Raw genomic sequence first — 25,102 nt, 5'->3', positions numbered from 1 at the left:
AACATTTGTTCCTTGTCATGCTATCACTTTATCCAGCATCACATGGCAATTGGATTGTTATATTGTGACTTGTTAAAGTTTGGTGTGGCCATGCAGTTGCTCTTTGGGAATTACAGCTGTTCCAGAGTTCAATTTCTAGCGTTAAGGCATAAAAGCACCACGTTTGTTTTTAGGTGTAAGCCAGACAGCAGTCTATGCTTTTAGACCAACAATAAACTTTGCAATCATGTATTCTTACACCATCCAACAATGGCGATGATAAAATTCACATTACAGTCAAGAAAATTATAACGTTTCCAGCTAAGAGCTTTGATTGTTTGAATTCGACATAGAAGTTGTGCGATCGACCCTTCTGTAAATTGCTGTGATCTGCTGAATACACTGGGGGGAAATGCACCCCTGTCAATTTCTTTCTCTAATTCTAATTGATTATGACTGAAAGAGAAAAGAGTTCAAGTCAGAGGTCTCTTCTGCTGTGGAAATGTAGTCAGTAGAAAACTAACTCCCATCAAAAGGTCATTCTAACTTTTTAAAGCCATGTTTGCATCATATTTTATATATTTATTTCATCTATTAATTTCGTTTGCCTTTTTTTCTTTCAGTTTGTTCCATCAAGTTGGTTGCATGCTTTATATGAAAATATAAAAGTGAAGCCTTAGTGCTTTTAACATGTTAGTTAAAGCTCCCATTGTGTAGGGTGGCTACATAGTAAAACTGATATGATCCTGCTTTGAATATGTTCAAGGATTCCCTTCTACTTATGTCTTATTTTGATCAAAAATCCAATATAAACATTGTATGTGGGCCACTAACAAATCATGCATATTTCTATCTTCCAGGACAGAGTTGCGCAACTGTTCTCCGGGAGGTGATGGTTCATGCCAAATTTGGCTTTAACCCTCATTAAACACATGTCAAGATTGACTTGCGTTTAAAAACCGAGACCTCCAGGAGCACACCTGAGCAGTACTGGCACCTTTCCTCCAACTGAACGTCATTCAGACAGGATCATATCTAAAAAAAATGACGCTCCCTCGTGAGCCCGTCCCACATTGGCCCCCCTTTAATATTTAACTGTATTGGCCTCTTGTGTAAATTAGCGATGCCCCTAGTGCTCCTACTGGCTCCGACCCCTCGGGGTGTCACATGACCATGTTACTGCTTTTAACTGGTGTCACCCTTCTCCTACAGGTGACCCTGGTGCTGAGGAGTGGTCCCAGTGGAGCTCTTGCTCCGTTACATGCGGTCAAGGGTCGCAGGTGCGAACAAGAACGTGTGTCTCACCTTATGGATCACACTGCAGCGGCCCTTTAAGAGAATCCAGGGTGTGCAATAACACTGCCCCCTGCCCAGGTAGTGTTAGCCGCAGGCTCTGGACTCTCCCTCAGTGTATGTAATGTATCTCTCATCTCTCAGGGCAGAGAACCTTTCTTTTATTTATCGTTTTGTTTGTTGTCATCGCTTCAAATTGTTTTTTTATTTTTATGTTGGATGTTTTATTTCTATCGTCCTTATTATTTATTCTTGAGTCTGCTCTGAATTCCGTTTATTTTGTCATTTATCTTGCCACGGTTACGTTTTTATGTTGTTCCATAAATTTTCACATTCGCATTTCCTTCACCGTTCACTCTTCTCAATGTGTGACCCAGCCAAGCTTTGTGTCTTATTCCTGCTGAAACACAAAGCGAGATTTTATGTCAGAAGCATTCTTCTGGCGCCGGAGAAAATGTTCGAGTGAAAGTCCCGAGTTGCCGAAAGCGACCCGAATTAGCCTCTGGTTTTAAAGACTCTAATTACTGGAGGTATAAACTTTAATTGTTCATTCTTCAAGGTGCCGTCTTGATAGAGCTGGGTTCAATGATACGCCAAGTGCCCTGAACCTGCTGTCACAAGCTAACTGGGTTTTTATCTCAAGTAAAACAATGTAAAGGGAGACTTTTTGGTCTTTTTTCTTTATCATGAGCTGTAAAAATGCTGCTCAGCTCTTTTAGGACTTTTGGTATCGGTAAATTAATGCTGTTTACACATCACCTCAGCTGCATTGAACTTATGTCACAAGCTAACTGGATTTTTATTTTAAGCAAAAGGGCATGAAGAGAGACTTGTTTTGCTTACACCATTAGCTTTAAAATGGCAATTCAGCTGTTTTATGACTTTTTGTAAGGCTAAATCGATGTGGTTTACACAGTTGGAGGTATACAGCGTTTTATAGCTTTGAAGAATATATAGATGTTCCGGCACATTTATAGGTCAGTTGTTACTGTTAGCTTTGTTAGCATTGGTAGGTTAAACCTCTCTCTCTCTCTCTCTCTCTCTCTCTCTCTCTCAACAAATATAAATAACGTAATAACTATGAAAAGGAAGAATCTATCAAAACTGCTAATCATCTTTTTAAATGGACTTGCTGTACAGATAAGAAAGATAGTGTTCACATTTGCATTACACTGCAAAATTTATTTCAATGCAAAATCTTTCTCCCCACCAAGAAAGCTGCTCTGATCTGGTGTCGAAAAAGCCTCGTACTTTTGACTAGTAGAATAGTCTTTCACGCTATGTGTTTATGTGGACATTCATATACTTCAGGATGTACTTCATTACAGCCGATAATCCCCGTTTGTTAAACAGGTGTACTGGTTTTAGTAAGAAGTCAGAAAAATACTTTTATTCCAGCGAATTCGCAAACTAAAAAAAGAATGTTCTTTGCACTTTGTCTAACGTTCTCTTAAAAGTTCTCTCAAAGTTATCAAAAAACTAGTAAAGCTAAAAGTTTGGGTTATTCTTAAATTGTTCGTCGAATGTTTAAAACCTTCAATTAATGTTCGTTGAAAATTAGTTAAATGTTTTAAAAAAATATTTTTTGGCTGGATTTTAACTGGTTTGCTTTAGAACCCAGATTTGATTTAAGACAACAAGTGGTGAACTAATTAAGTTACAAATATTGTAGTTCCTAATCGCCTTTCGCCAGTTTTGTGCCAAGATACTTTTACAGCCTTTGTGAAACACTTTTACTTCTCTTCTTCAAAAGTGAATAACCCTATTTATTTTGCTCTCCTAACAATGCAGTGGAATTATATTATTTGCATTAAGCATTGTTTTTTTCTGCAGAGCAGATGTGCAGACCCCGTTTTGAATAGCGACTCACCAGTTTAACCCCACTGGTCCAGTCCATCCATTTACCTGTAATAGCAAGTAAGAAAATGTCCCAATAGGTGTTTGTTCACCTCATCTTATAAGCTTACATATAAGATGTGAATCCTGCGGATAAAAAGGCTCCCTGTTAATAGCATTGAGCTGCTTTTTGGAAATGCCTTCTGCTCCTGACTGCTTCGTCGAGAGTTTGTTTTTAATTAATGCTCTTTGAGTGGGATTGGAGTTTTCATTACACAGTAAGAGCATTAGAGAAGGGGATTTGACTTTCGGAGGGGGGGAACGATGCCTGCCGGTCTTGACACTGATCACTGGATTAAACTGGAGTGCACGCGCATAACACTCACCTGGGACTCCGATAAGGGCACGGAGAGAGCCGAGACCAATTCGGCGAGGCTGCGGTGGCCCTCCTGGCGCGCCTTCCATCACGCAGAGACAAAAGAGTGGCATCAGAGCGGTATGCGATCGGGGAAGGTAAATCGTGAAGGAAAGGAGAAACGATGCAGTTGTTTAGATGCATTCCCATGCCAGAACAGCTGCTGATAAACGGGCTCATTGAGTCGGTGCTGGAAGTGTTTCTCTGCTGCGTTTGAGTGATGGTATGTGTGTGTGGGTGCTTGATGTTGGCGGCGTGCGTGCATCTTAACTCTTCTCCTCTGTTGGCAGTGCACGGCGTGTGGGAGGAGTGGTCCCCGTGGAGCCTGTGCTCTTTCACCTGCGGGCGGGGTCATCGCACCCGCACTCGGATGTGCACTCCGCCCCAGCACGGAGGAAGGGCGTGCGACGGACCCGAGACCCAAAGCAAGCTCTGCAACATTGCTCTCTGCCCAGGTGCGTCTATTTAAATGATTTTACTGTCTGTTGACTGCTCGAGTTCTATACTCCAGTCTAAATCCAGCATTTCCCCGTTCCCTCTGGCTTTTTCCTAGCCGCTCTCCAACCTAACCGTAATCAATTTTGCTGTAAATTGAAGACCACTCCACTAATTTAGATGTGGTTGCGAGCCAGCGTCCTCCGAGAATGATTTGGTGGAATTAGGCCTGACACGGAAGCCCCTCCATGTTTGATCCCGTCTATAAAGAATCAAAGCTCATCTCGCATTGAGGTGCCTCCGGGGAGTAAGCAGCAGCTGCCAGTGGTGAAACATTACAGGATCAATTACAGAATAGTTTATTGCGTGGCACAGATAGGGAATGGATACGCTCGCGAGGCCTCTTGGCATGTTGAAAGCAACCACGAGCCGTGTGCAATAAAACCCAAAGGCACCGCTTCAGACTCAACACATCACGGCTAAAGTGAATTCACAAATACACTGTGAATGATAGGCACTTTAGACATGATTTCGTTTCTATACGCTGAAAATGTTTCGGTAAGCAACTGATTGTACAATCTTGGGCAGCTTTGTCAGCCCGCTGCTTTGAAAGCCCGGCCCGTTCAGCAGAAAAAGTAGGCAATTATCCCCTCTTTACACCTTTGTGTTTTGTTTTATAGCATCCGCTTACCCTGCGCATATGCTGTTTTGCCAAATTACAGTTTGCATATTTTGGTCCTAGGCTTTTAGAGCTGACCTCAGAGCTTGTGTGTGATTAAAAAGCACATTTTCACCATTTGCAAGAAATTTTGTAAATTGGAGATTGTAAATTGAGATTGGAGGTGTTTTGTCATGAATTATGGAGAACAAAAAATTTATTCCACCCAATACTGTACTGAAATAAAATAAAGCAAGTGTTACATACATGAGAAGGTGAATCTTAGAGGCTACATTACATCACAACGAAAAAAATAATTTGAATTTGAGAAAACGTGTACGGTGGAAGTTGTATTTGAAGAGCTCATTTGCAAAAATGGATAACACTGTTTTGAAAATTGTTGATTTATCAATCAAACTGTAGTTGGGTAGTAATAGTATCTCAAAACAGAGCTAACTAACCATATAACATAATACATTCAGTACATAATGTTGTGATCCTCTAGTTGTTTTTCTAGTTCAGGCTGACAGGATCATGACAGCCCCATGTCTTTTGTCTTAGCCCCGCCCCCTTGTTTCCTTATTAAACAGTTTACGCCCTTCACCTGTTGCCCTAGTTATGCCTCTTTTGTTCCTCTCCTATTTAATGCACTTGTGTTTGCTGTCCTTGTGTTGCCCAGGGCTCTAAGTTATGTTAAGTCAAGTTATATCATGTTAAAGGTTTTTGTTCTTGCATATATAATAAACTCTTCCTTTGCAATTACCACAAATATTGTGATTGCAATATGACAAACGTTCAACATCCCAAATTGCTCATGCTTAAATGTAAAGAATGAAAAGACATAAAAAAGATTAAAACTGCAGCTCAAAACAGCATTCGCAGAAGCTACCATGTTTTTTTTGTCTCCAAATTAAGTCATGTTGTGCCCATTTAAGACTTCACAAACAGGTAAACTCTTTAAAAGCACTAACTAAGACCACCCACGGTGACTCTAGAGCTCTATTTTTAGTTCAGCTTCAGCTGTGAAAAGCCGTCCACATACATACTAAATTCACGCTGTTCGTTTTTGGAGCCCAGTCAACTTAAATGATATATTTCTACAAAAGCGTGCTGGAATACACAATTCTGATTGGTCAACTGGATATTCCTCAATATAAATCATAATACCATTTAATCAGTACTTATGGTTTCACATTATAAAATGAAAAATTCATTTCATATCATATCAGAATTTTTTTATCCAGTTACTTACAGAATATTGTGTTACAACCCATATAGTAAATATAGAAAATATCCATAAAGAAAATATACCAAGATATGTCACTGTTTTTATTGGGTTTTTTGTGCATTAAGCGAGATAATGGACATTTAACCATGTTTCGTTGGATAACTGTACATAATAGCAATATTTATTTAACATTGTTGTATTCGTTGCAATATATTTGTTTCTCAATTTATTTCACTCTCGCGATTTTAAGACAAGGTGAAAATAAGTCAAACTAGCTCTGTGTTTTCAATGCAACTCATGTGGAGCATGCACACAAACCGAGCCACTCTGAGCCCGTTGGCATTTTATATTATATTTTAATTAGACCCGAGTATGGTATGGTTGCCAACTGTTCCGTATTAACTAGGACGTCCCATATTTTGTCCAAAATAAGTGCTTTGTGTATAATAGTGGGGAAAGATTAGAGGGTAAATATCCCCAGCAGTGAGGACATTGTTCTGCGGTGGCTAAGATTTGTCTGGGTGGTTAGTTATCATAAATGCCCACCCAACAAGTTCGAAAGTTCAATAATCCGCTCTGAAACTTCTTTAATGTGTGTTTATAGGACACATTTACATTTTGCCTGTTGTATTGTCCAGCCAGACTCTCTCCGTCAAATCTTCTTTCTTTTTGGGTTTTTGCATGGGCGGCCGCAGTGGACGGACAGTGGCAGGAGTGGAGCGCTTGGAGTGATTGCTCAGTGACCTGTTCCAACGGGACACAGCAGAGGAAGAGGCAATGCTCGGCAGCCGCACACGGAGGATCTGAGTGTAGAGGACACTGGGCGGAGAGCAGAGAATGCTCTAATCCTGAGTGTACAGGTATGTCTTCGGTTTTATTCTTGGTCTCATTAAAGCAATAGTTCACCCCAAAATAAATTGACATTGACTCATTTTAATCCAAACTGAAAAGGAATAGTATATAACAGCAGTAGTTCTGAATCACTTTCATTGCATGAGGGGAATGCTGCAAAACAGACCATTATACTGGTTTGGGATATTATTATGGGATATAATTATTAAATGATACTTACGTATTAAACCTCTTTTTTCATTTAATAGATTCAAGTTGTATTATTTATTAATTTTAAGGACGGGACATTGTCATGGAGTCCATAATATTAAATTTGTTTATTCTGATTTCCAAGGTGTTTGCATATTAAAAAATATACAATCGAATGTATGTTTTTAAGCTAACTTCAGTTTTAAGTATGTTTTACTAGGACAGGACAAGAAATACATTTTTGTCAAGTTTAAATTTTTTACATACTGTACATTACCATGTATAGCATTGTAATATACCGTTTCCATGGATCGCTTGTTTATCGGGTACATGTATTTATATATTGTCTGTATACAGATACCCATGGCACAGTTAACCTTCATGTTAAAATAAACCCATGAAAATTCTTTTTTCAGTTGTTTACATATTTAAAACTGTTTTATAGCTCTTACAATGCAAATTTAAAATAAAGCCCCTGGTTGGATAATAGCATTTTCAGTAGATGACCTCAAAGCTAACAGCTAACAGGTGTAAAAGCCACAGAACGTTGATATTGACATGGGTTTTTTTCATGGCACAGATTTGAACTGCAATCTGAATGAATGAATTTTCAAGAGGTCTGTCATCAGCCAGAAGCATTTGTTTATGATAGCCTATGGTGATGGGTCTGTGACTGTCTCACGAGGGCCCTACTCAGTATGCCTGGCAGGTAGTTCTTTGATACACAGAGTCCCCTCAGCAGGCTACTTTAAAACTGTGAGACTCTTGCTTTCCGTGGTTCAAAATAACAGAGAGCCTCAGTTTGGAGTTTCAGTGTGTGACACTACAGTAGCATTAAATCTGAAATATTTTGTTTATCATGAGCTCTGACCTTTATATTTGCATTAGTATTCATTATTGAAAACATATTATTTGATACACAAACATTAGATATTGTGTTCGTTTTTTTAAACTGGAGATGCCCCGATATATCGGCCAATAACCGATATCTGTCAATAAAAGCAATTTTTCACACTATCGGCTATCGGACGATCATGGCCGATATATCCTGTCGATCACAAGAGGACAGGGAAATGCAATCTATTGTTGTTTTCTATTTAGAAAATGTGAAGAAACATCACCGATTTGATGTTTAATATTAATATTCATTAAGAAATATTCATTTAATCTTCTCCATCGGCAGATATCACTCCCAATAATAGGTTGTCTGTATCGGTGGAGAGATTAAGTGTCTGTGCATCTCTACTTTAATCCGCTGAACAGACCAAATTTACTCTTTATTTGTAGATCACTTTAACCTTTGGAGTCATGTCTATATTTGTTTTTGTAGACTTTATCCAATTCAGGCGCATTAACATAAAATGTTTTGTATTTCTCTCCCAAATGCATAAATGCAATGCTAATTTAATAATATCTGAAGGTTGCTTGGTCTTTTAAATAAAGAACAAGGAGGACTTTTTGCATTTTATTGGTCAGAATATTGTTCGCTTAGATGCTTGTGTATATCAGAAACTGAGTGTTTTTTTTGACCTGCGATATTACAGCATCGTCTCCCAGATGTGTTTGACACTTTTATTGAGGTGCTTTGATTAAAGGCTTTTATATAAAGCCATGCTGAGGTCAGATGTCTCCCAGGGCTTCATTTGAACCTGGTTTATTTATTGATTTCAGAGTAGCAGCACTCACACGGTCTAACTGATAATGTAAATGCGTCCTTAAACAGAAAGTACAGTCAGTACAGATAAACCGCCGGACCACAGCTTAAAATGCCCTCTGTCATGTATGATTTACAGCACAGCTTGGTAAAGCGTCTGTCTTTATCTCTTTGCAATGCCAAGATTTGAGATTTTATGCCGTTCATTAAATGCCCATAAAGCATTCGGGAGGCTTTTAAAACTTTACCATAAAACGTTTTCCAGGTCTGCAAAGTGCGACTATCCCGGTTGCAGAGCACCGTCACGCTCATAAAACAGAGACAAATATCTGATTATTGCAAGTTTGATGGTATTGAGTTTTATTAATTGAATCGGAGGAGAATTCTGCCAAAAGTCCAGGTTATATAACACACTGGTGTAGAAAAGCTGTATGAAACTGTCTGATTTTTAACATTTGAATCCTCCTTTGTGAACGAGTGTGTTTTATAACGCTCCAGTCTACACTTCTCATAATTGTTTTCAGCGTTCACAGAAGTCGTCTCAAAGAGCTACGAGCGCACGACCACATAAAGCTTCCATCTCATTATTGAGAGTGAAAGGGATGGATGTTACGAAAGATGAAATTTAAAAGATGATAAATAGAATAAGATCCAGGTGGCTGTCCTGCTGTAACCCCAGCTAATGTGTTTATCACCTACAGGCACCGAAATAAGTATTTTTACCTTTATTTCTGCATGAATTTGTCTTAAAAATGTATCTGATCTTCAGCTAAATGATAACAAACAGTGGGCAAACAATGACAGCTATTAAAGTCTTCTTGAACTCGCAGTTTAAACATTCACAGTGCAGAGGGTGGATAGAGAGAACATTGAATCTAATGACTGTTTAAGCCTCTCTTGGCTGCAATAACTGTTTGAGTTGCTGTAAGGAAGGAGGTCAGGAGGGATTTTGCACCGTTTCTCTTTACAAAACTCTTTCATGTTATGTCAGCGTCCGCATCGGGTTGAGGTCAGGACTGCTGCTGGGATGCTCCGGAGGGCAAACTCAAAATTGGGATGGACATGACCAACACCTCCAGTCTCATCTCATTGTGGTCAAAGACGTGAAAAATTATAATAGTTTGTGTGTTTAAAGGAATAGTTTACCCTCAAAATCATTATTTGCACGTCCTCTTGTCATTTCACACCTGTATGGCTTTCTTCTGCAGAACACAAAATAAGATATTTTGAAAATCGTTGGTAACAGAAAACCAGTGGTCCCCATTGAATTGCATTGGTTTTGTGTACGCGCAATAGAAGTCCCACGGTTTTTGGGTGCCAATATATTTCAAAATATCTTCTTTTGTGTTCTGCAGAAGAAAGTCATACAGGTTTGAAATGGCAAGAGGACGTGTAAATAATGACTACATTTTCATTTTGAAGGTAAACTATTCCTTAAAGCATACACTGTGTTAGTTTGATGTTGTGACATTGTTAAAGATGAACAGTTTGCAATTTATCAAAAGATTATGCTGAATTCAAGGATACAAAACCTTCGATACGAACTTTCGTACACCTGTAAATGTGTCTTTATAGTACAGTATAAAGGATGTAAAATGCAAGGCAATGTACACCTGGAACATATTGATATGATATTTTGATATTTTACTCTTGTACATCGACAGATGAGCAGTAGGATAATGAACTGTAAAAGTTGTATTTATAATATAATATAATATATACAATGAAATATTTAGCCATATGTGTGTACCCTGAAAATCAAACCCATGACATTTGCAATTCTAACACAATGCTCGACCAATTGAGCTTCAGGAATACATACTTGGCAGAAGAACGGTTTATTAAAGTAATGATTAAGAATGTGTTGAAAAATACAGTATATGTCTCTCCGTAGCAAATGGGCAGTGGAACCCTTGGGCACCATGGAGCGGGTGCTCAAAGTCCTGCGACGGCGGTTGGCAGCGGAGGGTGCGCGTGTGCCAGGGACAGGCGGTCACAGGGCAGCCGTGCGATGGCAGTGGAGAGGAGGTCCGCCGATGCAGCGAGCAGCGTTGCCCAGGTAACCCTGCGGATAATTGAGCCCCAAGAGTCAATTATATCAGGATGGGCAGAAAGGGGTGAATGAGATATGGATGCAGGGATAATTATCTTTCCTGTTCAGAGAGCCCTAGCGATTTTTGCGCTGGATCATTATTCGTGCGAGAAATAATGATCGGAAACTACGCTGTATGTTTCGTTGTGTAGGGGGGACAGTTTAGGCCAGTAATGGATGTTTAATGTCACATAAACGATGCCATACCATTCTCGTGCATGGGTAAGAGTCTCCATGGAAACAGTGCTTGTGCTCAATATATCTGTTTAAAATAATTGTAATAAACGTGTACCTGAATATGTGTTTTTGTTTCTTCACTTTAGCTCCTTATGAAATCTGTCCAGAAGACTATGCTGTGTCCATGCTGTGGAGGAGAACTCCTTCTGGGGAACTGGCCTTCAACAGGTGTCCACCCAACGCCACAGGTAAGAACAGCCACGACAGTTTCGGTTTAAAAAACCGCCGAACACCGCAGGCCATCTGACATGGCACACACTCACGATGGAAGAATAGACCAGCGTCACATTCAAAGAAATAAAAAGCCTGCATGTTTTTTTCTCCAAGCATTTATTTCAATGGTGTTAAAATTATTCATAAATTCCAAAGCCCACAATGACAAATGTTTCAGACTAGTGTATTCAGCTGCACTGTGACTGCCTTTAAATGCGTTATGCTGCGTGCACCTAGAGACTTCTGTCATTTGCATACCATAGAGCCCTCCAGCGTTTTGTCAACATCTTTGTGAGTCTACTTCGCCTTTTACAATATTGAGCCACAGCACTTTTTTTCAGCAAGATATGGGAGCCCTTTCTGACCACATACACGCTACAGACGAATATGGTTTTTGAGTGCTCTGTTTACATTAGTTTGATTTGAGAGTGACATCAGTCCTCGACCAAATAACCTTAAAGGGATAGTTCACACCAAAAGTTTTTTTTTTAAATAATTTCTTCACTCTCTTGTCATTCCAAACATGTATGACTTACTTCATCAGAACACAAAAAAGTGAGGTTGCGAATTGCGACCAATGGCTCGCTCCACCCCTCCCTCTCGAAGCACTACGGTGGCTGACACAGAACTAAGATGTTGTGATGTTTTCACTTCTTTGGAGATAACATATTTACTAAATGCGCTCTGTCGAGCCGTTTGTGCGTTTAGGGCTACTGTAGAAACAAAATGGCGAATTCCATGTAAGGGGAAATTAAAACACAACGTTTCATTATGTAAGGTTTTTTTTACACCTCTGAAGATATGGTTATGTATATTATATTGCATTTCTGTCAATAGATCATCCAAATAACTACACACTGGACCTTAAGGTTTATACTGTATTTCATGCACACAGAATGAAAGATTAATCCAGTTTGTGGCCTCTCTCTTTCTCTCTCTTACACTCTCTCTCTCTCTCTCTCTGGTTGGTTGGTTTATCTGAGATAGCTGTTCTGAGATGTTGCTCCTATTGATTGTGCTGTGAGATTGGCAGAAGGTGCTCTATTGTTCTCAGTGCTCTTGGTATCTCGGGGCTGCACCTTCATCCTCCTGTTGTGAGGATGCTCTGTCACACGGCTGTGTTGTTCTTGAAAGAGCAGGTGGTGGAGAAAGAATATAAAATGTGGACAGAAGTGCCACAGACTCCAGTGAAAACAGCGAGCAGAACCGGTGTAGCTGAAACTAGGCAGAGACGGATTTAAAATGCGTGTGTGTGGATTCATCTCTTTGTGGATACCTTTCAATATGTGGGTGGATTGCTGCAATCGGCCGGTGTGCACTTTTTGTGTGCGTTTTTGCATTGAAAACATTATATCATACATGAAAGAAACAGTGTGTCAACTCGTAGGTGGAAGCGGTTAGATTTGTCTGTTTAATACATAACCCACTTTGAAATTTGGTGTCGTGCAAAAGCATTGGTGTGCGATCCAGCGAAGACGGTTTGAAAATCTTTATGAAATTCATTATGAGGTCGGAATTAAATTCAACTCGCTCTGTTTTTGCTGCGCGGCGGAATGCGAGAAACGAACTAGAGGAACAAAAACCAAATGTTTGGGAATGGTTGAAGTTTAATTGGAAATAAAGGATTGATAAACGAAGATGTTAAAACTGCGCTGGCAAAAATGAGAACTTTTCACGCTTCGTCCAATTTTTCTGAGTGTGTCTGATCTTACTGTATGTGTGTGAGAGAGATTAAATCTGCTTTGGCCCCTTCCGTGGTGCCAAGTGTGTTTAACGATGAGCTCTGAATACGAGGGCTTTGATCCGGCACCGCAGGGGGCTTTCCGTGATCCGCGTGCCGGATTCCTAGGCTCGGGGGCAGGCAGCTGTGTCTCAGGTTGACTGGGTAGCGGGTGGAACTGTGTTGGAATGAGAGGTGATAAGAGTCTGTGAGAGGAGCGCGTGCGGTGGATGGTTTCAGGTGGGGTTGTTCTACAGGCAGGACGTGTTGTTAATGCAAATCGATATACGTAGGATGCGAAAAACGTTTTTTAGGAATCGTGCGTGTTTGTGTGAGACTGCCCGCGCTGGTTTATTGCATCTCTCGCATGTGGGCGGCGGTTTTGTTGATATCGCAGGTTGCAGGATTTCATGGGTAGTCACCAACACACACAAAACCCACATTGTAGGTTAACATGAATTCATAATTGTAGATGTTTCGTTTGCCCATGCGGAATTATACTGCAGTGGCAGTGATTCTGCAACCGATGATGGAGTCTGTTTTTATCCCTCAGATGTGAGATGTGGGGCTGGCAGGTGAAATGGTAAAGGAGAAAAAGACTTACAGGAACAAGTATAAAAGCTATCTCTCTCGCCGTCACTGAATCTCTCTTTTCCCTCCTCTTTCTTTTCAGGCACCACTAGTCGACGCTGCTCGCTGGATCACCGCGGGGTGGCCTATTGGGAACAGCCCAGCTATGCTCGATGCATCGCAAATGAATACAGATACCTGCAACAATCAGTAGGTGCAGAGTCAGCTCGCCGCGCTCCACCGTGTCTTTGTGACGTGTCATAAATTACCTCTGCAGTCGTCAACATCACCCAAACTATTTCCACCAACACGCTCCCCAGCATCCCAGACCTCCGCGCAGGTCTGCAAGATTAACTGCTATCATCGGAAAGGCAAATTAAACTGCTAGTTTCGCACTTTTCCAAAGCTCGCAATAATGGAGGGCCCTAATTTCCCGTAAAATCCCGGAGATGGATGTTTTAGCACAATCTAGTTTTTTGCTTGATGCAAATGAATGGTTTTAAATCCTTTTGTTTTTAGCGTCCTGTTTTTTATCTTTTTGAGGCTTGCTGCATGCTGATTTGTGTTTTTGCTGTGGAAGGCTTTTGGACACACGCTGCTTTCGGGTTTTTGTATTTTTGTGGGGACGTTTGGTTCCCACAGCGTAGACAAAACCTGACCCATCCCAACCCCCCCGAAACACCCCCATACATATACTCACAATCTAATCAGCATTATTTAGCTTTATTCTTGAGTTAGTGTGCATGACATCACGCCGGTGTGATTTATATACGCTTGTACATTGGTCAGTTCCTTACAGTATGGCTTGGGGGTGAAGTCTAAATTGTTTTTATTAATTAACGTTAAAATATTTGTTTCTGTTGCTGCTTAATATGCAGCCGTTGGCTTTCATTCCCTCAAGAGTGTAAACACTGTGGCTCTCAGAATCTTTTAAAACAACGCTGTGTTTGTTTGATAAGTCCAGCATGTCAGGTTCTGGCTAACCCGTAGATTTGGGGTGAATATGGCAGAAGATGAAATATTTTGGAAATAAGGATTACATGTAAATTTACAGTGCATTAATGCATTTGGCACTTGTTTACATGCTGATAAAAAGTATAAAAGCATCTATGTTCTCTGGTATTGACACATGAAATTCAATGCTCCACCAATTCATTCACAGGAAAAGAAAATAACTCGCTTTAGCTTCCAAGAAAAAGTTTACCCAATGTTGAAATTCTGTCTTTATTTGCCTTAAAGTTGACATTCAATATTTAAATATTAATAGGGGCCTATTTTGCCTTTTTTAAAAAGTCTTTATTATGTTTATCATGTGCCAAACAATATGTTTTCTTGTTTCGATTTTCCAAAAAAGCTTTTATTACATATTTCACCCTGTGTTATACACATTAATCTCAATGATCAGAAAACAGGCTGTTGAGTTCCTGGTTCTATGAAGTCCCTCCTTCCAAAATGCTCTGATTGGTCAAGCCAAGCCTGTCTTTTGTGATTGGTCTACCACTTATGTGTTTTGAGATTACCCTATCCGTGTTCTAGGGGTCAGGGTCAACGTACATTTTGGGATTCATGATGTCACTAATCCAGGACAACCTTTGTATTTAATATTTCTTCATTAATGACAATGACCGATCCTTCAGTAATATGTTTTTATATAGCGTTTATTTATCTACATTTATACTATTGTATATACGGTATGTTAGGTCTATCACAATTCTATTTCAAATCTATTTTAATTTTGTTTATTTTGTGTATTTTGTTGGAGAGAGAAAGAGTTTGTAAGCCATTTTAAATGTTAAAAAAAGATTTATTTATTACCATATTATCATGTGTTTGAAATGAGCAAAATATTGATAATCATGATTTTTAATATGACAATTATTGTCAGTACTGTGTATATATCATTTATGCTATATATTTATATAGGTATATATAGGTAACCAGGAGTTTTTGATACTACAATTCCAGTTACTGACGTGAGCAGTGTGTGTTGCAGTCTTTGAAGGACACACAGAACCCAGTCTCTTTCCCTGCGTCTGTCTCCAGGTCCAGGGGCACCTTGCTAAAGGTCAGAGGAATCTGGCAGGGGATGGTATGTCCCAAGTAACAAAGGTCCTGCTGGATCTCACCCAGAGACGCAATTTCTACGCCGGTGACCTTCTGTCCTCAGTGGAGATTCTTCGGAACGTTACGGACACCTTCAAAAGGGCCAGCTACGAACCCTCTTCAGATGACGTGCAGGTGAGAAAGAAATGTGATGTTTTGGTGAAATACGTTTTATGTATGCCGACCTTGTGTTTCAAAGCAATTTTCATATGACTTTTTTGGTCTGAATAGAGGTAAAGCTGCTTAGAATGTGGCAGTTAGCTAGTTGAGTTTTCAAAGGAACTTAGTTGCGGTTTCAGGTCATGCAGTTAAAGTCGGCGAAATGTTGGCGGTCAGCAAAACAGCCCACATCACTTACAGAACCTTCAAAATGGTATTGTAACTTCTTGCCGCACTATTGATAAACATCTCCCCGCTTCTGCCCCTCACGGAGAGCTTATAGGATTTTGACACTGTGCGCCAGCTGCTGATAAGCGATTGTCGCCGAGTCTATCTGATTCCATTTCAAAGCATTTTAATGCCACAATAAACCGATTGCTCACGAACTGCTTTCAAAACCATGGTCATTTTTGCGTAACACGCAGCCTAATGTGCACGTTGGCGTGTTAGTGTCGTGGGCGGGTTTTATCCGTGCCCCAATGCAAACAGGAGCGGCCCATCCGCCCAACCCATGTGTGCCATGTCTTTTAGAACATATTAACGGTGTGTTTAAGCGGACGCATTCAAGTAGAAAAACAAACGTGTCAGAGCCAAGATGCTGCCTCTCTCCTGTCTTTCATGGCACAGAGGCAGAACGGCAAACAGAAAAGACAGGCACACGTCCAGCAGGATATCTCATTCAGCCCAGGCACGCTGCTCTCTTTCCAGTATTGGAGTACGCCGATCTCCTAAGCGCCTTCAAACTCGTATGCACAGACTGTCGTTTTCCTCAATTATGCGCACATTTGAGTGCTTAGAGAAGATCAACCAATCCCTGAAATTGAAAGCAGCAGGAAATCCCAGGTGTGTTTTAGAGTTGTAGCCGCTGGACGTATCCCATCATCTCCCAGTAAATCAGGAATCACTTAATTCCTCATGATGCTATTTGTTTAGACCTTCAACAAGGCAGGAGAAACTCTTCATTATACCGTATGACAGTTTGTAAGAGCCAATGCTTCACATGTCAGACTCGCCAGTGTTTTGCTATAAATCTGCCATAATGACAGGTATAGTTCATCCAAAAATCTTCTCATCGTCAATTTGCTCCAAACCTGTATATTTAAACTTCTTTGTTCTGCTGGACACAAAGAAAGATATTTGGAAGAATGTAAGCAACTGATATTTCTGGGGCACCATTGACTACCATTGTAGAACATTTTGTTGTGTTAAACACAAAAGAAGATAATTTAGAAAAACTAAAAACAGTTCTGAAATCCTAGTTGCTCATTTTTTAAAGATATTTCTTTGTGTTAAACAATAAAACACAATAAAAAAGGATAATACAAATCTGACTAAATCATTGAGATGAAATAAAGAATCCAGTCCTCTTAGTGTCCCAATAAAAACTTTTTGTATTTAACACGGCGTGTGTCGTGCCTTATTCGTGCTCACTTTATCTCTTGGAAATGATATAGGACAACATAAATGTATCATGGCTGTCTATGAATAATGCAATGGCTTCAGAAATAGAAAACTAGTACTTTTGCAGAATGCTCTGTCAGCCTATTTTTGCTAAGCTTGAACCAATATGCATTGTAGAAAAAGATGTACAAATAAATGTGAAGTGACTTTTTTTGTATTATTTGAGAAGAAATATCCTGTATTCAGACTTCTTTTGTTAATGTATTTGTTCAGACATAACGAATACTTGTATATTACTGTACCTTATAGACTTAAAGGGACAGTTCACCCAAAAACAAAAATTCTGCATTTATTCATATGATGCTTTCTTTTCTGGAACACAAGAGAAGATATTTTGAGAAATGTTTGAGTTGTATGTGCCCATACAATGGAAGCCAATGGGGGCCGATGCTGAAATATCTTCTGTTGTGTTCTGCAGAAGAAAGAAAGGTTTAGAATGACATGAAGGTGAATAAATGATGACAGAATTTAAAATTTTGGCTGAACCGTTCCTGTAAAGGCTTCAGCTGTTATTTTCACTTTGCTTGAATGTTTTCTTAATCAGAGTTTTTGTCTTGTTCTCTAAATATTCTAAGGAAAATGAATGTCCTTGAAACAACATTTACTTGAAACTCAATTATGCAGCAAGACATTTTTGTAGAGATAATTCAGTATATTGAATTAAAGGTTTCTTACCCCACTGGCAAATATTTTTAAATGCTTGTTTTAAGTATAGACTTCACATTAGTAGTTTGATTTCTGCTTAAAAACGGGAACAATTTGCCTAATTCAAAATAATCTTGTTTTCAGCTAATACGTCTTAAATTAAGTTTCATTTCCAATGCAATTTTGCCCGCAAGTAAAAGTAATCTTTTTTAAGAGCGTTTAAATATTTGTAGTTGAAAGCAAGACAAAAAAACAGGTTTTACTACCTTTAAAAGTCAAATTTATGTCTCCAAACCAAATGGACAGCAATGAAAGAATCCCCTTTCCGATATCCCCCCTTTTATTTTGACCCGTGATGTTTTCTTTTCTCCCCACTCAGAATTTTTTCCAGATCATCAGTAATCTTCTAGAGGAGGAGAACAGGGAGAAGTGGGAAGACGCACAACAGGTGGGTGTGAATGTCCTGCACCGTTCGTGAAGCTTGACATCTCAAACAGTATCTGGTGTTGTGTCTTTCCGACTCGCTCTGCGGCTGAACATTGTGTGATGAGCCCCCAGCGAATCAATGGCTATCAGCCGTGCAGATGCTTTAGGTAATTGTTAGGTCAAGGGGGCGGATGTCTCCACAGGCAGAGCTGCGTCAGATCGAGCTCTCTCTGCCAAACACAGACCTGCCTGCTGTGGTGATTGGTGGAAGGGCATTTGCAGTACTCGCTGCGGCCACTTGAGGGCAGCAGCACTGGCAACAAACGTCCAGCCTCTGTGCTGCTCATCCTTAAGCGATGTGACGCATTGTCTTTTCTCGCTCACACATGAGACGGTGTAAAGGAGGGATTTGGGTTGTGCAGAGCTCAGTGTTCTTCTGAAACTTGAATAAAATCTCTGCTAAGTGCAGTATTGTGGTTTTGATTGCCTTTATTATTTTCTCTTTAGGCTTAAACTTGTAATGCCTCTTAAACAGACAGTGGTAATGTAACTGTATGTCAAACATAAGCTGCTTTGGAGTTCTAATGTTTTCGTGAGAGCTGTGCTGAAACACGTGTCCTTGAGGCAGAAAGGGTCCTGCGTGTCAACCGAATTAGCCCTTAATAGAGTGTACAGTAGGAGAGTGTCACAAGTGATGTGTTTCTCAGTCTGAAGCGTGTTTGGAGATCAGGTCACGTAGCGGGTCGCTTGTTTTCCCGGAGCTGTTTTGCGTGCCTAAACCGGTCTTCGGAGCCGTCGTGATGTTTCTTTCATTCGCTGCTCCTCGGCTTTGTCGCAGATTAAATCTTCGAGCTCCTCAAATCATTAAAGGACATCTGAGGTGGTTGTCAGCGGCCCTGCTAAATGATTGACCTCAAAGAGACCAGACGTTTAAAGATCACCCAGGATTTTATCTGGTCTGCCTGTCTTGTCATCTTCTACAAAGTCAGCCTGCCTGGCGTTCACAGACTGAGCTTTGATCGCCTGTCTCGAGTTCACACCTCAGATTCATGGTGCTTGCCGGTATTCAGCGGGAGAAAGACAGAAGAGAAAGGCTCTGTCTGCTCTGGCTTCGGTTTTAGCGACAAATGATATCTGGTATTTGCATTATATTACGCGTAAATGTATGCATTTATTAAACATATTTATTCAGATTGTTTTGACATGCACATTTCAGGGCACCCAAAAATGAAAATGATGTCATTTACTCAACCTTAAGTTGTTCCAGATCTGTATAAATGTCTTTGTTCAGATGAACACAGAGGGAGATATTTGGAAGAATGCTTGTAACCAAACAGTGGAAAAACGACCCAAAGTGCCCCAGAACTGCTTGCTTTCCTACATTCTTCAAAATATCTTCATTTGTGTACAACACAAAAGTTTATAAAGAACTGTTGGTCACAAGCATTTTCCCAAATATATTTCTCAGAACAACTTGAGGGTGAGTAAATGATGACAGAATGTTCATTTTTGCTTGAACTAAACATTTAAGTATTTCTACTCTCAAGTACATTTACAAATATACTGTATGTACTTTATCATTTAATGTGTTTTTAATTTGAATTTTTTTACTTCCGTCCATTTACTAGGCCCTACATTACAAAGCCTATATCATAGTTTTCACTTACTATTGCTTGGTAGATTGTTAAAATTTTTACTTAAGTTAAGTAATGTTTAATGTACTGAAGTTTGAAAGGTAAATCAAATCCACATATATATGATATATGCTTTACGATGTAGTACATTTTTTCCAAAGTAAAAACACTCTGAAAAGGATGTATATTTGAAAATGTATTTGAAAGTACTTTACACCTTACAACCAATGCCATTTACAGTCAACGCTGCCAAGTCTGTATTTTTTAACCATAATGGGGCTACTTTTAAACTGTTGCCACAAGTTCTTTTTTATTCTGTGGGTTACAGGTGGAAAGATCTTGTTTATCAGCGGTCCTTTGTAAGGTATCCTGAGGAACCTTATGACAACTGACTATATGATTAAGCCTACTAGTATATTCAGTTATCCTTAAAATGAAATTGTATGTAAAGCATAAGAGTAACTTTAAAATATATATATTGGATATAGGGGTGGCATATTTTGAGTTTTGGTATTTACTCTGGGGTTGATTTTAAGCTAGTTTGGATGGTTTTGTTCTGCAGATCTGGCAACCCTTTTGCACAATACTTGACTAGTTGATATCTTTTGAAAAGCCCCAGGAAATAGTTTGCTAAAATATAAATATGCTATTCTCAGTTTGCGTATTATTTAATCATGCATTGGTTGTGTATGTATTTTACTCTTTGGTTAACTTTAATTTATGTAAAATAACAATTTAGCCTACTTTATTTTCAACACAAATCAGTTTTATATACACCCCCATGCAATAAATCTCTATAACTGTATATACACTACCTGTCAAGTTTTCTAACACATAATTTTACCACATTATAGGAAAATGGAAAGCTCATCAAAACTGTGGAATACCACAAAAGGAACAATGACAATTATGTTGTGTAAATCTGTATGTACACTATGATATATACTCTATGAGATAACAGTGATTTGCATTATTAACTGTGTGCAGCAACCATGCTGGTTCATCTAATGGCCGTCTGCCTCAGCCATTTCCCGCACTGCTGTCTTCCTGCACACTTCAGCAGCACAGCGCTGTTGCCATGGAGAGAGATGCACTCCGCTGTCCCCCGCCAGTCTGACCGAGGGGGGAGGGCCTATCTGCCTGCTTGCCCTCAGCATCTCTCTCTCCGTCCACAGCCATCTGATTGGCTCGGCCCAAGATCGGCCCCGTGCGAACGCAGCGTCCGACTCCCGCCAGGGGGATTATTAGATATGTGACTCCATCGCCCCGTTTCTGCACCTCACTAAGGGTGCTAATTATCAAATGTCACTCAGCGGTATTTTTCTGCGCCCTCTTTTTATTTTTTTGTCTTTTGCAGATTGGCTGCAATGTGTTTTTGCACGTTTTTTGTTGTCACGAGGAGAGACTGTTCGGAGGATGCTAATGATATGAGAAGCTGCTGGGTATAAGGGTAAACACTCTGTTTCCAGCATTTGTGATGCTGAGAGATTCTTAAGACTGATCTTACACATTCTTTGGTGGATGTTACACCACAGAATAAAAGTTTGTTCATTTTTAAATATGAAGTTATTGAATATAAAATCTATAAACCGCTAGAAATCAGTCTGAAAATGCCTAAAAGATGCTTCGTCCCAACCCGCCTGTACCTTCTAAAGATCTTTGAGGACTTTGGGAGTGATGGCAGAGGTAAATAGCCGAGTTCAGGCATTTGAAGGTCAAGCGTTGGTTCAGCAGACCATGATGCTGTTGAATGAAAGAGAGCGGGTTCTTTGACAGTCTGAGACGGTGCAGTCGGGTGGTGGTGGTGGGTGGGTGTTGACCCACAGCTCCAGCTATAGGTCTGAATTCCTCTTCTACATTTGCTCTGACACTGATGGCTGGCCCTCTAGAGAGGCTGTAAGCCCGGCACAATCATTCTGCAGAGCAAGTTTGTCTTTGTGAAGGACTGAACAGACAGGAAGCTCAGCTCTAAAGGATGAGATACAGAGAAAGTGCCCTTTACAAAGACTTTATAGTCTCTTTCCAAAAGTGTAAGTCGTTTGGGTCTAGAAGTGTGTTAACAGGCTGCTTTCTCAGATACTGTTGTGTTAGGGCTTCATTTATCTGCCTGCCCAGAGGAAAGTGGTATTGCTTTGAGAATGCTCTTTCAGAGATTAGATTTGATGGAGTTCTCAGTTGTGTTTCATTTAAGTACCTTAGGCTCAGATATTGGCTAGAAATTGCATAGGAGAGAAAATTGAAACAAATGAGACAATTGTGAAAAATCAATTAAGATGATTGAGCTGAGAGATAAATATAGATTATATAGGTACAATCATTTGGATTTCAGTACATTATATGGAAAATGTATCGAGTTTATTTTGAATGATTCAGTAATATTGAATTTTGATTGCAGACGTAGCAAATCTGACCTCAGTTAGTGACAAATTGGAGATATAGATTTCAGTTTTTTTACTTTGATGTACTGTAAAAGCAGATGTTTCCATTTGCTCTCCATTTAATCTCATTGATGAGATTTTTTTAATTGTTGGTAAATGCATTTAATGTCCAGTTTTAAAGGATCATGTTGACTTGGTAATGTTTGTTTCTCTTAAATGCTATCAAACAATTAATCGCGATTAATCGCATCCAGAATAAAAGTTTGCGTTTACATAATATATGTCTGTGTTCTGTCCATATTCATTTTGTATTTATAGCAACATACACATTATACAAATATTATATATAATAGAAATGATGGTAAATATAAATAACTACATGTAAATATATCCTAAATATGTATACATGAATGTCTACGTGTTTTTAAATACAAATTTAATATACACAGTACACAGACATTTATTATGTAAACACAAACTTTTATGATTATGACATATTTATGATTAATCGTTTGACTGCCCTTCTCTAAATCAAGTCAATATTTAGATATTAAATACACTTTCAAACTTTGTCCACCGCACATGGTAGTTTAGGTTTATACTGTATTCTTTATTTAACTTGTCAGATTTCTTTCTATATGTGTGTTTAACCTTCTATTTCTAAATACTTTGATGCCTACATCAAACTTTGTCCTGCTTATCTTTTTATTTCTGCTTTCAGAACATTGAAATGTAGTTTAATAACAAATCCATCCTCGAGTCTCTTTTTATCTGCGATGAAAATTCATTTACAGGTTACAATTTGCTCTTTTTCCCTCATTTGTCTCCCCTCCTAGATATACCCGGGATCAGTGGAGCTAATGCAGGTCATAGAAGAGTTCATCCACATCGTCGGGCTGGGAATGAAGGACTTTCACAACGCCTACCTGATGACGGGAAACCTGGGTAAGACCTCCAGACAGATCTGCAGAGCCTTGCACCACCCACAGACTCTCGATGTCGATTCTGTGCGTCGTCCGTAATTGAGGATAAATGGGGCATGGAGGGGGAGAGGTAGGGGGGCATAGCCATCCAGTCGATAATGTTAATTAAAATCTAGCCCTTTCCACTTAATGTGCTAAATTCTCATGCAAACAGCCTCATCGTATATAGGCTCGTGTGAGAGGAGATTTCTATTTTGGAAAACAAAATCATTTCTCTTCCATCCTCCTGCATGCTGTTGGAAATCTATAATGGAGCTTCGACGCACCTGGTTAACCTGTTAACAATCTGATTTATAAAGAAAGGTTTTGGCAGCGCGAGTCACCATGTTTTTCACGACATCACTCCAGTGCTAACCACTGTCTCGCACTAAGTGATTTGAGTAGAACGAAGTTTAAATGACAAAAAAATGTGTTGGCTTCCGGTGCTGAAGTGCAGTTCTCTTTATTCGAAGGCACGGAACATTGACCCACAAAATTGCAATCTGCGTGAATTGCAGAGCTCAACAAATATGAAATGAATGGATTAGGATGACCTTGCTCTCCATCAGCAGACATATAGTTGAGTCTGGAATGTTGGGAATGGTTCTTAAAGCCAACCGTCATTAAAAAGGAAATTGCATTCAAGGGCACCTTTGATATCTTCTTTTATGATAACTTGTTTTATGTAGCTTGCCATAAAAGTTTTTTCTCTCAAGACATGCTGTTATATACAATATGTATTTAAAGCCAGGTTTGATGGTTTGAAGGAGGATGCCCTTCAGAAATATTTGGACACAGATGCTTGTTTTGTTAGCATTTGCAAGTGATAGACACTTTTATCCAATTTACAGGTCTATATTTGAACACCTTGGCAATGGTAATGACCTGTTAAGCTAGAAGAACATGTTTGATTGTCGCATTTGTTCACAAATATATGTCGGTGTACTGTGCATGATCATTTCGTATTTACAAACACATACACATACATGCATATATTTTAGAAAATATTAAATGTTAAAATGAATAAACATTTATAAATAATTTAAATTATTGGTAAATATAGATAACTATATGTAAATACTTCCTAAATATACAGTATATGCATTTATGTGTATGTTTTTAGAAATACAAAAGTAATAAGCACAGTATACAGACATATATTATATCAACAAAAACGTTTATTCTTGATGTGCTTAATCGCGATTAATAGTGTGACAGCCGTATCGTGCTATGAAGGTTAAACTCTATTAGACCAGCTGCTGCTAACAGATGCGTGAACAAACTCCAGCGATTCAATCAAGAAACCGAGAACATTTTTTAAGCAGATGCTTCTCCTCAGACATTATGTCTCTGTTGCTTTTATGCCCACTATTTGTTATCTGATTTTCAGCCATCTATATTAGATACAAAGAAGCTAACTTTGCGAGCACTAATTTGAAGTACAAGCATATGAGCATCAGACTTCCACACTTGATCTCATGACCCAGCCATTTCATTGTTCCCGGTTATATAGTACAGCTTTACCATCATTGATTTTATAAAAAGGTGATTTTAGCCTTTAAAGACACAAAGTATTATTCTAATCAAGACCCCATTAGTTATAGAGTCGCAAGGTGATATTGAAACAGAGAAAACTCGCTAAAAGCTGCTGAGAGGCTTCTGCGATGGTTTAAGAATTCATTTGAGAATCAAGAATATGTGAAAGCCAAACATGCTGCGCATCCGTGCATTTGTACCGAGCGTTTCTTTTCCCAGAGTGCAATTTGGCAAAGAGATGGAGCTTTGTTACGTTGTAATGTTGTATATAGACAGCGATTCTTCTTTTTCAAAGGCCTAGAGCGAAATCAAGACAAAGGCGTTGTATTGTAGGATTGTGCCGCTAAGTGTATGTATGTACTGTATGTACATACAGTAGGGATGTATATACAGGTGCGGAAACGTATAAGAGAGCATTACAGATTTT

The 25,102-nt window shown here is 39.3% G+C and overlaps 1 protein-coding gene across 1 annotated transcript in view; it reads left to right on the top strand.

The window, feature by feature from the left end:
- The window catches only part of adgrb3 (adhesion G protein-coupled receptor B3), a 126,213-nt gene that overhangs the window by 57,535 nt on the left and 43,576 nt on the right, over nucleotides 1-25,102 (top strand). The window contains exons 3-11 of the mRNA XM_079472393.1: nucleotides 1,192-1,353; nucleotides 3,814-3,978; nucleotides 6,540-6,704; nucleotides 10,434-10,598; nucleotides 10,955-11,056; nucleotides 13,475-13,581; nucleotides 15,415-15,609; nucleotides 18,119-18,187; nucleotides 23,014-23,122. Coding sequence (XP_079328519.1) covers nucleotides 1,192-1,353; nucleotides 3,814-3,978; nucleotides 6,540-6,704; nucleotides 10,434-10,598; nucleotides 10,955-11,056; nucleotides 13,475-13,581; nucleotides 15,415-15,609; nucleotides 18,119-18,187; nucleotides 23,014-23,122 — 1,239 coding nt within the window. The remainder of the gene's footprint in view (nucleotides 1-1,191; nucleotides 1,354-3,813; nucleotides 3,979-6,539; nucleotides 6,705-10,433; nucleotides 10,599-10,954; nucleotides 11,057-13,474; nucleotides 13,582-15,414; nucleotides 15,610-18,118; nucleotides 18,188-23,013; nucleotides 23,123-25,102) is intronic.

Source organism: Barbatula barbatula (assembly GCF_947034865.1).
Source record: "Barbatula barbatula genome assembly, chromosome: 14".
NCBI lineage: Eukaryota > Metazoa > Chordata > Actinopteri > Cypriniformes > Nemacheilidae > Barbatula > Barbatula barbatula.
Note: the sequence above shows the minus strand (reverse complement) of the source record. Positions and strands in the feature narration are given on the sequence as shown.